Source organism: Camellia sinensis, chromosome 15, assembly GCF_055761805.1.
Source record: "Camellia sinensis isolate YWXY chromosome 15, ASM5576180v1, whole genome shotgun sequence".
Taxonomy (NCBI): Eukaryota; Viridiplantae; Streptophyta; class Magnoliopsida; order Ericales; family Theaceae; genus Camellia; species Camellia sinensis.
The window spans coordinates 105268739-105280441 of NC_138975.1; the positions used below are offsets into that span (position 1 = coordinate 105268739).

Genomic DNA, 11703 nt, shown 5'->3' on the forward strand with positions numbered 1-11703 from the left:
CAATAATCAAGCGGACTTATTTTTGTCTAGTTCATGTATATAGTGTTACTTATGTTATTGCAGATTGGAAAATGGTTCCTGGCTTAAAGACTGGTCGGCTTCGGAAGAAGACACTCACGCAGCCAGAAACAGACTCGCCAGCTGCTATTCCTTTAGGATCACCCGTTGCTCCGTCTCCTGTTCTACCCGTCCGATCAAATGTGGGACCATCTCATCATGTCACTAGCCAACTAATGGTTGATTCTGATGAGACACAAGCCCCATTCGAAACGCAGCCGAGTGGCGTAGGTAAGAATAAAGTGTATAAAATTTGTCAATTACCACATGCCATTGCCATTGTTTTTTTGTAGCCAAATTTTAGGCAATTTTCATGATGTTATGTTGTTAACAGGGACTTCGAAGCCCCTACGTGTACGTGGACCGACACTTGGCAAGGGCATACAAAAAATAATTAGAGCCAAAAAAAGGGAAAAATGTTATGTTCACATCGATCGTGGGTTGAATGCAATGACTGGCAAGTATGCCACTCCAGCAACTAACGAGTTAGGAATTCAAATTAGAACCTTGTGCCCTTTGAAAGATGTGAAGTCATGGCTGGATCTTGATGAGACTACAAAAGCTGCCGTCATCCAAGGAGTTCTTGTAACTAATATTACTTGTCCACAATATGTAATTGTATTATGTGAGTAATAAGAAAGACTAATATGTAATGATTACTATTTCAATTTGTTTTGCATGTAGGACAAGTTTCAAATTGGAGACGATTTCCACAATGACTTACAAGCACAGGAGATTGTGAATAAGAAGGCCTATGGGTTGTACAAAGATTGGAGGTACACCTTGAAGCAAGAGTTCGAATTGTTAGAAGGACTTCCACGTGATGAGATCTATGGTCATCCGCCCGTAGGGGTGAGTTTAGATAATTGGAAGCATGGCATGGCAAGATGCATCTCACCAGGTAAAATAATAGACTAGATAGAGTAGATACATCTATGTGAAAATGTGCAATGCCTTAACATTGACAAAAAAATTGTTTATCTGCTTGACTTATTTTTAGAAACGGTCAAAAGCTGGCAAGAGTAATAGGAGTCAATTGCCGTACAATCATACCAATGGGTCTCGCTCATTTCCTATCACGATGGCTGCTATGGTGAGTTCGATTTTTTTTAAACTTGAATCCATTATATGTTGTTTGGATATGAAAAATGTTATGTTCTGCTACACACACACACATATATATATATATATGTTAAAATCTGTTAGCAAACATGTACTGTCTGCAAAAAATATGTCTGTCAAAAATCTGCCTACATGTTTGCATTCTAAATCTGCCTACACTATACTCTGTCTTTCTTTCGAAATCTGTCTCGCAAAATCTAAACTATACTCTGTTTACACTATAATACACTATAATACACAATCTGTCTACACTATAATACAGTATATATAAATCTGTCTACACTATAATACATAATCTGAACTATATATACTGCACTATACTACAAAATGTAAACTATACTCTAAAAATCTGTCTAAACTATAATACAGATTGTGTATAGTTCAGATTTATAAATCTGTGTACACTATACTACACTATAATACAGTATACACAATAGTTTTACTAAATCTGTCTACACTAATTCATACACAATCTGAACTATATATACTGCCCAAAATCTAAACTATACTCTGTTTTTCACTTACGATCATTAGTCTTGCAGCTCTTTGTGTTTTAGATTTAAGTTAATACATTCACAAAAAACAGATATTCCTGTACATACACCATGTTATAATACACATAATCTGAAGTGATTATAAGTGGCTATGTGCGAAAATCTGTTGGACATAATCTATTTGAGAAATTCTGTTTGATAATCTCTACTAACATAGCTCATATAAATCTGTTGGACATAATCTGTTTGAATTTAAAATCAATGAGGATTGGGTTAATTTGATTATGAGCTATGTTACTAATAGCCACTCCTCCATACTTTGGAATGGAGAAGTGATTAATGGTATCCATAATGAAAGGGGCGTAAGGGAAGGTGACCCAATCTCACCTTACCTTACCTCTTTGTACTCTATATGGAAAGACTCTCAAACATGATCACTTCCAAGGTTAAAGATCGCACTTGGAAGGGCATTAAAGCCTCTAGAAATAGTCCCCCACTTTCTCACTTGTTCTTTGCTGATGACCTCATACTCTTTGCCAAAGCTGATCAACCCAACTGTGAAATTATCATGGATGTTCTCATTGAATTTTGTGATGTGTCTGGGCAGAAAGTCAACCATGCTAAATCTAAACTTTTTGCCTCTTCTAACCTTCCTAGACATAAAGCTATGACCATGGCAGTTTGAAAGTAGGATCCCCCTGACGTAAGATCTTGGTAAATACCTGGGATCCCTACTTCTCCATGAAAGAGTTAACAAGACCATGTTCAATGAGATCATAGAAAGGATGAAGACTAGACTCTCAGGGTGGAAAGCTAGAAATCTATCTCTTGCTGGCAGAACCACTCTCATTTTGTCTGTGACCTCAATTATTCCCAGTTCATTTGGTGTGTTGGGATAATGTGTGTAAAACAAAAGTTGAAGGGGGACTAGGTATTAGAAAAGTTAAAGATCACAACGCATCCCTTCTCATTAAACTTGGATGGAAAATTCTTAGTGAGAAAGACAAACTTTGGTGCTAAGTACTACAGTGTAAATATCTTAAGAATAACACCATATTCAATTGGCCCATAAGGAAAAGATCATCTCATACTTAAGAATAACACCCAATCATTAGTCTAGTAACATAGCTCATATAAATCTATTAATGATAATCTCTTTGAATTCGAACTAGAATAGTGCTGCCTCTATTTCCAAATCTGGCTGCAAATCTGTCTGAAAATCTGTCTCCAAATCTGTCTCCCAATCTGTCCAGCAATTTGTTTAAAAATCTGTTCATGGAAATTTGTCTGTTTGGTGCATAAAGTGTCATTGATTTATACATTGATGTGTTAACAGGTAGCAAAAGATGGAGAGTTGGATTTCCCAAAGTTCTATGAGGACAGCCACACTTCAAAGAAAACGAATGACTGGATCCATCCAAAATGCCGTGAGCTGCATGTAAGTATGTGACAACGAAATATATGTATTCAATATTTTCTTGTACTTAGTAACTAATAATACATATCTGTTGCCAAAGTTTTTTTCGTCGTATTTATTTGAAATGACAGCAAGAGATGGTCAATGTACAAGCGGCTGCCATCGAGTCGGGGACGCCATTGACACAAGAGGAGATTTCAAGGCAAGTGCTTGGACAGAAGAAAAGGTACTTGCTTGGATTTGGGAGTGGCCCACAACCGTCTACCATATTTGCAACACGAGCACACGATAAAGACATGGAGGCAATGCGAGCTGAGGTGGAGGCACTTCGTGAGGAGCGGCAAAAGGATCATGACGAGTTAATGAAAGAGCGAGAGGAGCGCGAGAGATGTTACAATGAGCTGTTGAAAGAACGAGAGGAGCGCATTCAATTATCCAATGAGATATTGAAAGAGCGGGAGGAGGGACAAAAGGCAAGGGACGAGACAAATACAAAGGTCGAGCATCTCAATAACGTAGTCGCCAAACTGTCACAACTCTTGGGAATCTAAGTTGGGCATCCGACGTTTGGTTTTTGGTAAGAACAATTTCATTAATGTCACACTTACTTTGTTTAAATATGTTCGCTTGAAGAGTTGAAAATGTCATCAATTTTTGAGTTATTTGGGGTTAATGATTTCTTGTGTAGTTACTAGAGTTTGGTATTGAGTTTTCTTAACAATGAACTTGTATTTAAAATATGTACTTGATTAAGATTAACTATAGTAGAAACATGTTAAAAAAACATAGCGAATTTCAATCTTCGTTTAGAGTAACATGTAAACTTCAACAGTGGTATTTTGAATAGTAACTCGAATATGTGTTTAAAAGTAATGGTAACCTTCCCGGTGACAAAAGTGACACGTTGGGACAGACGGTACGTAAATAGGACACATACGTTGGGAGTTAGAGTTGAAAAAGTCATAAACTTAGACGAAAAAAGGGGTTCGGGGGGCGAAAATGCGAAATAGCCCCCGAAACACTATTTTCTCATAACGGGAAGCTTCCCGGTGATAAATGTGACATGTAGGGACAGACGGTACGTAAATAGCACGCCTACGTTGGGAATTAGAGTTGAAAATGTTATAAACTTAGTTGAAAAAAGGGGTTCGGGGGGCGAAAATGCAAAGCATCCCCCAAAACACTGTTTTCTCATAACGGGAAGCTTCCCGGTGACAAAAGTGACACGTTGGGACAGACAGTACGTAAATAGCACGCCTACGTTGGGAATTAGAGTTGAAAATGTCATAAACTTAGTCGAAAAAAGGGGTTCGGGGGGCGAAAATGCAAAGCATCCCCCAAAACACTGTTTTCTCATAACGGGAAGCTTCCCGGTGATAAATGTGACATGTAGGGACAGACGGTACGTAAATAGCACGCCTACGTTGGGAATTAGAGTTGAAAATGTCATAAACTTAGTCGAAAATAGGGGTTCGGGGGGCGAAAATGCAAAGTAGCCCCCGAAATTTTATTTTCTGGTAACGAGAAGCTTCCCGGTGATAAATGTGACATCTACGGATAGACGGTACATAAATAGGACACCTACTTTGGGAATTAGAGTTGAAAATGTCATAAAGTTTGTCGAAAAAAGGGGTTCGGGGGGCGAAAATGCAAAACAGCCCCCGAGCCACTGTTTTTCCGTAATAGGAAGCTTCTCGGTGATAAATGTGACATGTAGGTGTCCACAATACGTAAGTAGGACAAGAACTAAATGTGACGAATGATATATCCTGTTGACCTAGTCCTTTGGAAATTGGAACAAAGGATTTGTAAAGTTCAGCTAAGGTTTAGGCGCAATTGTGTATTTGATAAGTTTAACTATCACCACTACAGAATGTGCAACAGTTGAACAATAGATAGTTCATATACATAACATGGCCTCAAGATTTGGCTGATGGGAGGATAATTCCTCAGCAACAGAATAGGGAACTTAGGACTAAAGAAGCTAAGTATTGAAGGTACGTATCAAAATTAGATGGTGTAATGGAAGAATAGTCAAGCATAATCTTATATAGCTCATCCCCATAAGCCTTTAAAGAACCCAAGGCATTACTCATTCACAAACAGAAGCATATCTACATCTATAAACCCACTAATTAGTTTATTCTTTAAGGAAAGTGTTTCCAAAATTTCAATGAGTATATCGAGAAAATTAGAATCTTTTACAAAGAAAAAGACCATATTAATTTCCATCCGTGGAGGTCAGAAAAACACTGAACTAACGTAACTGGAAGCTTCGTGGAGGTCACAAAAGCATAACCATAGTGAGTTTTATGGATACCAGACAAACTGTAATGATGGGTTTTCTTACATTTTTATAACAAATAATTTTTGGATGAAATGGTAAGTACACCCAAAATTTTGGTAATTTCATAATACCTACACAATTTACTTTCACATTTAAGTACTAAAATTTACTTCGATAGATTTAGAGATAAAAAAGCTAAAACAAGAACTCATGATGGGTTCATGTTTGGATGTCTTGCATTAGTTAATAGATATCACTGTCCTTGTCTTTTAATGTTTGAAATTATTACGATATATATATGTCGTCCAGAAGTGCCATTACACGCACCGAACTAATGATTTTTTCCCCCTTTCTTGCAGATGTTTTTGGACATACAAATGTGGATATGTTTTTGTTGACAAGTACGGGAGGGCATTTTTTTCATATCTCTATCCGTATATATAGTGGTTTGTAAAAAAAATTTTGTTGGTAGCAATTAACATAGCACGTGGTACATAATAGTTTTGTGGCAGTACATAATATAATTTTTGTTGTGGTACAAAAGTTGTAGGTGCACAATGAATTTAGTTATTCCAGTATTATGTATTGAATTAAATTAAATTAAATTAAATTATTGACGTGGGCTTAGACTTGGTTCTTATGAAATTTGTAATATATATATATATAATTGGATGTTGAATATTAATTTTTTGGATGGTTGGAACTGAAATGTGTGTAATTGTTGTTGAATGCTTCATAACATATTTACCGTTGATGGATACAAGAATGCTGATTAATAATGGATACAGGTGCACCAAATATTTTAATTAAAAAAAAAATGTGTAACGTATTTGGCCACCAAATATTTTGGTAGGTAAATATGTAATCAAATGTTTTGGTGACTAAGAATTTAGTAGCAAAAACATAGCCCATTAATTTTTTGCGACCAAATAATTAGTAGCTAAAACAATTGAGAAAGAGATAAAGAAAGTATTGGCTACTAAATTTTTTAGTCACGGAAAAAATATGGTGTCATTTGGCTACTAAAATGTTTGGTGGCAAAAAATGAAGAAGTGAATGTGAGCAGGCTTTTGGCTACAAAAATTTTAGTGGGCAAAAGTAACAATGACAAAAATTACTTAGTCACTAAAAATATGTATTGTATTGGTGACAAAAATGTTTGGTCTATAATAGTTATTCTTAAATTATGGTAGCACTTTTAGTGACTAATACTTTAGTGGCAGAAACAGACCTTTTGCCAACTAAACTCAAAGTAGTAGCCAAATGTGCACTTTCGGCGACCAATTATTTAGTACCTAAAAGTGAACCTTCCCCGACCACCACAGATTGGTAGCCAAAAAGCCTAATTCCGCGACCAATTATTTAGTGGCAGAAACATATATTTTGCCGACTAAAATCAAAGTCGTAGCCAAATGCTGATTATCGGCGACCAATTATTTTAGTAGGGGAAACGTACCTTTTGCCGACTAAAGCCAATTTAGTAGCCAAATGTCTACACTTTCGGCGACCAAACAGATTTTAGTCGCCAATACTATCGCCGACAGGGTAAAGGCGACGAGCTTAGCGACGAAAATTTTTGGTCGCTAATTCATTTTGGCGACTAAATAAGTGACTTTTGGCGACCAATATTTTGGTAGCCAAAAGTGACATTTCTTGTAGTGCACTAACAGAATTTCTATCAGATAGTATACTTGAATCATCAATAGAATTTCTTCCTAAAGATATACTTTACATTTTTCATTTCTTCAGTATTTTTCAAAGTACTAGGGTTTCTATTTAAATATTTTATATATTATCAATTTTTATTATATTTTTCTTTTTGTGATTTTTTTAAGATTATTAAAACTTGCTATTCATATATTTTAGCTATCTCTAATATTAGTTTATATTTTGTTTCATTACCCTTTCTTTTTTTAGTCATTTATTCTAGTTGTTTCTAGACTATGTATATATATATATATATTTTCAATTTCTAGGTGAAACTAATTTAAAATGTTTTTGGGATTATTTCCGTTACATGAGTAAAGATATATATATATATATATATATATCTAATTTTCTTGTTTTTATTTTACAATAGCTACTTGTTTTCCTGTGCATTGTATTAAATGTCTAATTTTGTTTGTAATTTATAATTGATTATTTTAAAGATTTTTGTTAATTTATTTTAATAGGCTAATTAAAGTATTATTTTGTTCTATTATTATTTGTAAGATTGACTATTATTTAAATTATCTGATTCTATTTCTTCACTATATCTAATATTCATATTCATATATTTTTATTGGCAAGACCAACAAATCAGGCTCAAATACAATTTTGGGAAACTTATTCATAAATCCCTCTTCATCTACTTATGTTCCACTTAGTCCAAATTATTTTCTTATATTCCAATAAGTCCTACAGGTGACATAGTTACCGAAATACCCCTAATAATAATATTTACATTGACATGGGAACATTCACAATTTTAATGTGAATGTTCACACTGTCAATATGAACATTCAAACGTCAATGTGAATATTCACATTGTAAAATATAAACGTTCACACCATTAATGTGAATGTTTATACGGTCAATGTGAATATTCACATCGTAAAATATGAATGTTCATATCACAAAGTTGCTAATCGTTTAAAAAATATTTGTAAGGGTAAAATTGTTCATAAAATAACTTAAATATGAGAAATAGGATATGGTGGATCAAATGCCCAACTAATAGGACTTATTGGTGTGAGAATATATTGCCTATATTTTATTTTAGGAATTTAGAATGACTATGATTTGTGTAAATATTCTTTGTAATTCGTATTTCCTTCTTAGTCCTAGGGATTAGAGTTCTATATAAGTGATGTAGTCTTTGTATCAAAAATACATTCGAATATACATAAATATTAAGAAACTTATCTTGTATCAGAGCCATTACTAAAACCCTAGAAGTTGTTTTTCGCTTCTCTTATCAAGTTCTGGTTCAACTTCTTGATGTCGTGACTCGTGGGTTCTTCAATTTGGTTCGTGATTCCTCTACGCACGACATCTCTGGACCTCGTGACTTCTCTCTCTAGCTCCGATCACACTTGCAACATCTCTCTACTTCAGTTGTCTCTCTCCAAATTTGCGATCGTAAGCTTCCTCTACTCTTGGTTCACAGGATCAAAGAACTGAATTTGATTTCAAGTTCTCTCGACTTCGATTTCAGATTCTCTCGGCTTTGCCATCAGGTTTCCTCAACTTTGGTTTCTCTCATCTGATTTGGGTCTGCCTCAAAACTCTGATTGATATTTGTGGGTGTTAGGGTCAAAATTTTGGTTATTATATTTTGACCTCAACTGGTTATTATACTTTTCATTTAGGCCCCTTATAGTTTTTATTTACATATTGTCACCATGTCATATGATAAAATTCACTCTATCACTTGCAAACTTACTGGAGCCAATTATGCTTATTGGTCTAGTGTTATGAATATTTTTTTGCTTGGTCGAAAAAAATGTGGATGTGTTTCTAATTCTATTTCTCATCCATCAGATCCAAAAAATGATGGATATCAGGTTACTTGTGACACTTGGGATTGTGATAATGCCCAAGTTCTGACTTGGTTTCATAATGTTGTGGACGATTGTATTGCGATGATGTTCTCCAAATACACTACTACCAAGGAGGTATGGGACTATTTACAGGGGGTTTATCAGCAATCTAACTTCGTTAAACGTTATGAGTTGGAAACAACTATTTAGAGTGCTCGTCAGTGAGATCGGTCTATTTAGAATTTTTATATTGAGATTACTGGACTTTGGAATTAGCTTGCTCTTATGGAAACACCTAGTCTTAAGGTACTATATGCCTATGCACAGTTTCGAGAGGAGGGTCGTTTAGTGTAGTTTTTAACGGCTCTCTCCCATCAGTATGAGGCTATCTATGGTGGCATCATTCACCGGTCTCCTTTTCCCTCTGTGGATGCTATTGTTCGTGAACTCCTTTCCAAGGAAACTTGTCTTAAGATGACCAGTCAGACTATGTCACCATCTGTCTTCTTGGCTCCTGCCCAAGCTCCACTACTATCGACCCCCCAATCTCAGCTTCAGGCCATTACAAAACCTAATAAAGAGACTTTGGCTTTAGATAAGTATGCTTTCTGCCATCAGAAGGGCCATTGGAAGTACAACTGTTCCAAGAAAGGATGTGCGTCTTCTCAGCAGTCTCAGTCACAAACCCGAGCTCCTACTCAAAGTACCTTTTGGCCTTCAGTTTCTTATACTATGTCTGTTCTGCCTCCAGATCCTGACTTGGCTTTCTTGAGTGCTTAGATTGCTTAGCTTCAATATATCTTGTCTACCTCTCAACCATCCTCATCTGCCTCCGCTTTTACCTCTTTTCATTCAGGTTTGTTTAGCTCTTCGCCAGGTATTTCTCCTACAATTTGGATCTTTGACTCTGGTGCTTCTCATCATATGACTCTCTATCTCTTCTTACTTTATAACTGTCATTCCCCTTCTTTTCCTATTACTGTTAATATTGCCAATGGGTCGGGTATGTCTGTCTTATCTGTTGGGTCTGTTCTACCCTCTAATGTCTATAGTCACTATACCATCTGTCCTTTATGTTTCTCATTTATCTGCTAGTTTACTCTTTATTAGTCAGCTTGATGCTTCCGATTATAATGTTATCTTTTCTTTTTCTATCTGTTGTGTGTAGGATCGGCAATCCAAGAAGCAGATTGGGATCGATTGTAGAGTTGGGGACCTTTATGTTGTGGAAAGCTTAAATCTCCATCTATCTACCTCTCCAATTGATTTTACATCTTTTCAGTTAGATTCTCAGTTGAGCCTCTTTTATTTGTGTCATTCTAGATTAGGTCATTTGTCTATTGATCGTGTACGATCGTTAGCTCAGCCAAGATTGTTAGGTAAACTTTCTCCTAGTCAGGATTGCTAATGCCCGATCTATCATGTGTGTCTTTTTGGGTTATAGTCTTACTTAGAAGGCTATCGCTGTTACGACCTTGTTTCTTGTTGCTTTTATGTCTCCCGCCATGTTACCTTTTTTGAACGTTTGTCTTACTTTCATCCTTCTTCTATCACTGCTCCGGTTTCAAAAGAGGATTTGGTTTACATTGATCCATTTCTTTCTGAGGTCCCTCCTGATAAGTACATCTCTACTATCCCCCATGAACTTGTTCTTTATTTTCCTCCTACCACCCCTCTTGCTGAGTACCTCTCTACTAACTCCCATGAGTCTGTTCCCTCTTCTCTTTCTCCTCATCCTTCTTTTTCATTGTTAGGCTATTCTCATCGCAAGGCTCTCATTCTACTGGTTGTCTATGCCCCTACTGCTGATCCTCCTTCTTCTGACAACTTTGATCTTGCCAATTGTAAGTATTCCCTTCACAACCATAAACAGGTAGTCAAATTTGGTTTCGCTAAAATATGTTTTTCTACTTCACACTGTACCTTTTTGTTTGCCATTCACTCTTTTTCAAAACCCCATTCGTATAAGGAGGTCTATCAGAATCCTAATTGGATTCGAGCTATGGAGGAGGAGTTATTTGCATTATAGAAGACTACTACTTGGGAGCTGGTTCCTTTACCTACTGGCAAGAATTTTGTTGGTTATAAATGGGTCCATAAAGTCTAGACTCATTCTGATGGTTCTCTCGAACGTTACGAAGCTCGCCTGGTTACTAAAGATTTCTTCCAGGAGTATGGTATTAATTATGAGGAGACCTTTGCCCTTGTTGCCAAAATGACTACTGTCCACACTTTGATTTTTGTTGTTGATATTCGTTATTGGCCTCTTTATTAAATGGATGTTAAGAATGCTTTTCTTAATGGTTATCTCACTGAGGAGGCTTATATGCGTCCTCCCTCTAGCTTTCCCTATTCCTCTAGATAGGTTTGTCGACTTCGGCGTGCTTTGTATGGTTTAAAGTAATCTCCTCGTGCTTGGTATGATCGTTTTCAAATAGCTGTCACTAAGCTTGGGTTTCATTCTCGTGCCCAGGATTGCCTTGTTTCGCTTCCACACCTCTGCTGGTTTTGTTAGCCTCTTAGTGTACGTAGATGATATAATCATCACTGGCTTTGACTCTTCTACTATCTTCGAGGTCAAGCAGTATCTCTTCCGTACCTTTGAAATGAAAGATTTGGGCGCATTGTTGTATTTTCTTGGTATTGAGGTAACTTGTTCTCCCAAGGGCTACTTTCTGTCTCAAGCGAAGTATGCCAATGAGGTTGCTCACCATACTGGTCTTACTGACACTAAGCTTTTTGATACTGTCATTGAGATTAATGTGGAGCTCAATACTACTGATGGTGTCCCTCAAGATGATC

The 11703-nt window shown here is 36.3% G+C and overlaps 1 protein-coding gene across 1 annotated transcript; it reads left to right on the forward strand.

The window, feature by feature from the left end:
* Positions 1–931: 931 nt before the first annotated feature.
* Positions 932–3667, forward strand: LOC145813183 (uncharacterized). The gene is made up of 4 exons (XM_082908454.1): positions 932–958; positions 1058–1150; positions 3010–3111; positions 3222–3667. The coding sequence occupies exons 1-4, from the start codon at positions 932–934 to the stop codon at positions 3639–3641; spliced, it is 642 nt and encodes a 213-aa protein (XP_082764580.1). The 3' UTR covers positions 3642–3667.
* The last annotated feature ends 8036 nt before the right edge of the window (positions 3668–11703 follow it).

Bases quoted from the DNA above. Each gene is read 5' to 3' on its own strand.
- LOC145813183 (XM_082908454.1), top strand. From the start codon at position 932: ATGGCATGGCAAGATGCATCTCACCAG. The intron at 959-1,057 runs GTAAAATAATAG...ACTTATTTTTAG, and splicing joins GGCAAGATGCATCTCACCAG to AAACGGTCAAAAGCTGGCAA. The intron at 3,112-3,221 runs GTAAGTATGTGA...TTGAAATGACAG, and splicing joins CAAAATGCCGTGAGCTGCAT to CAAGAGATGGTCAATGTACA.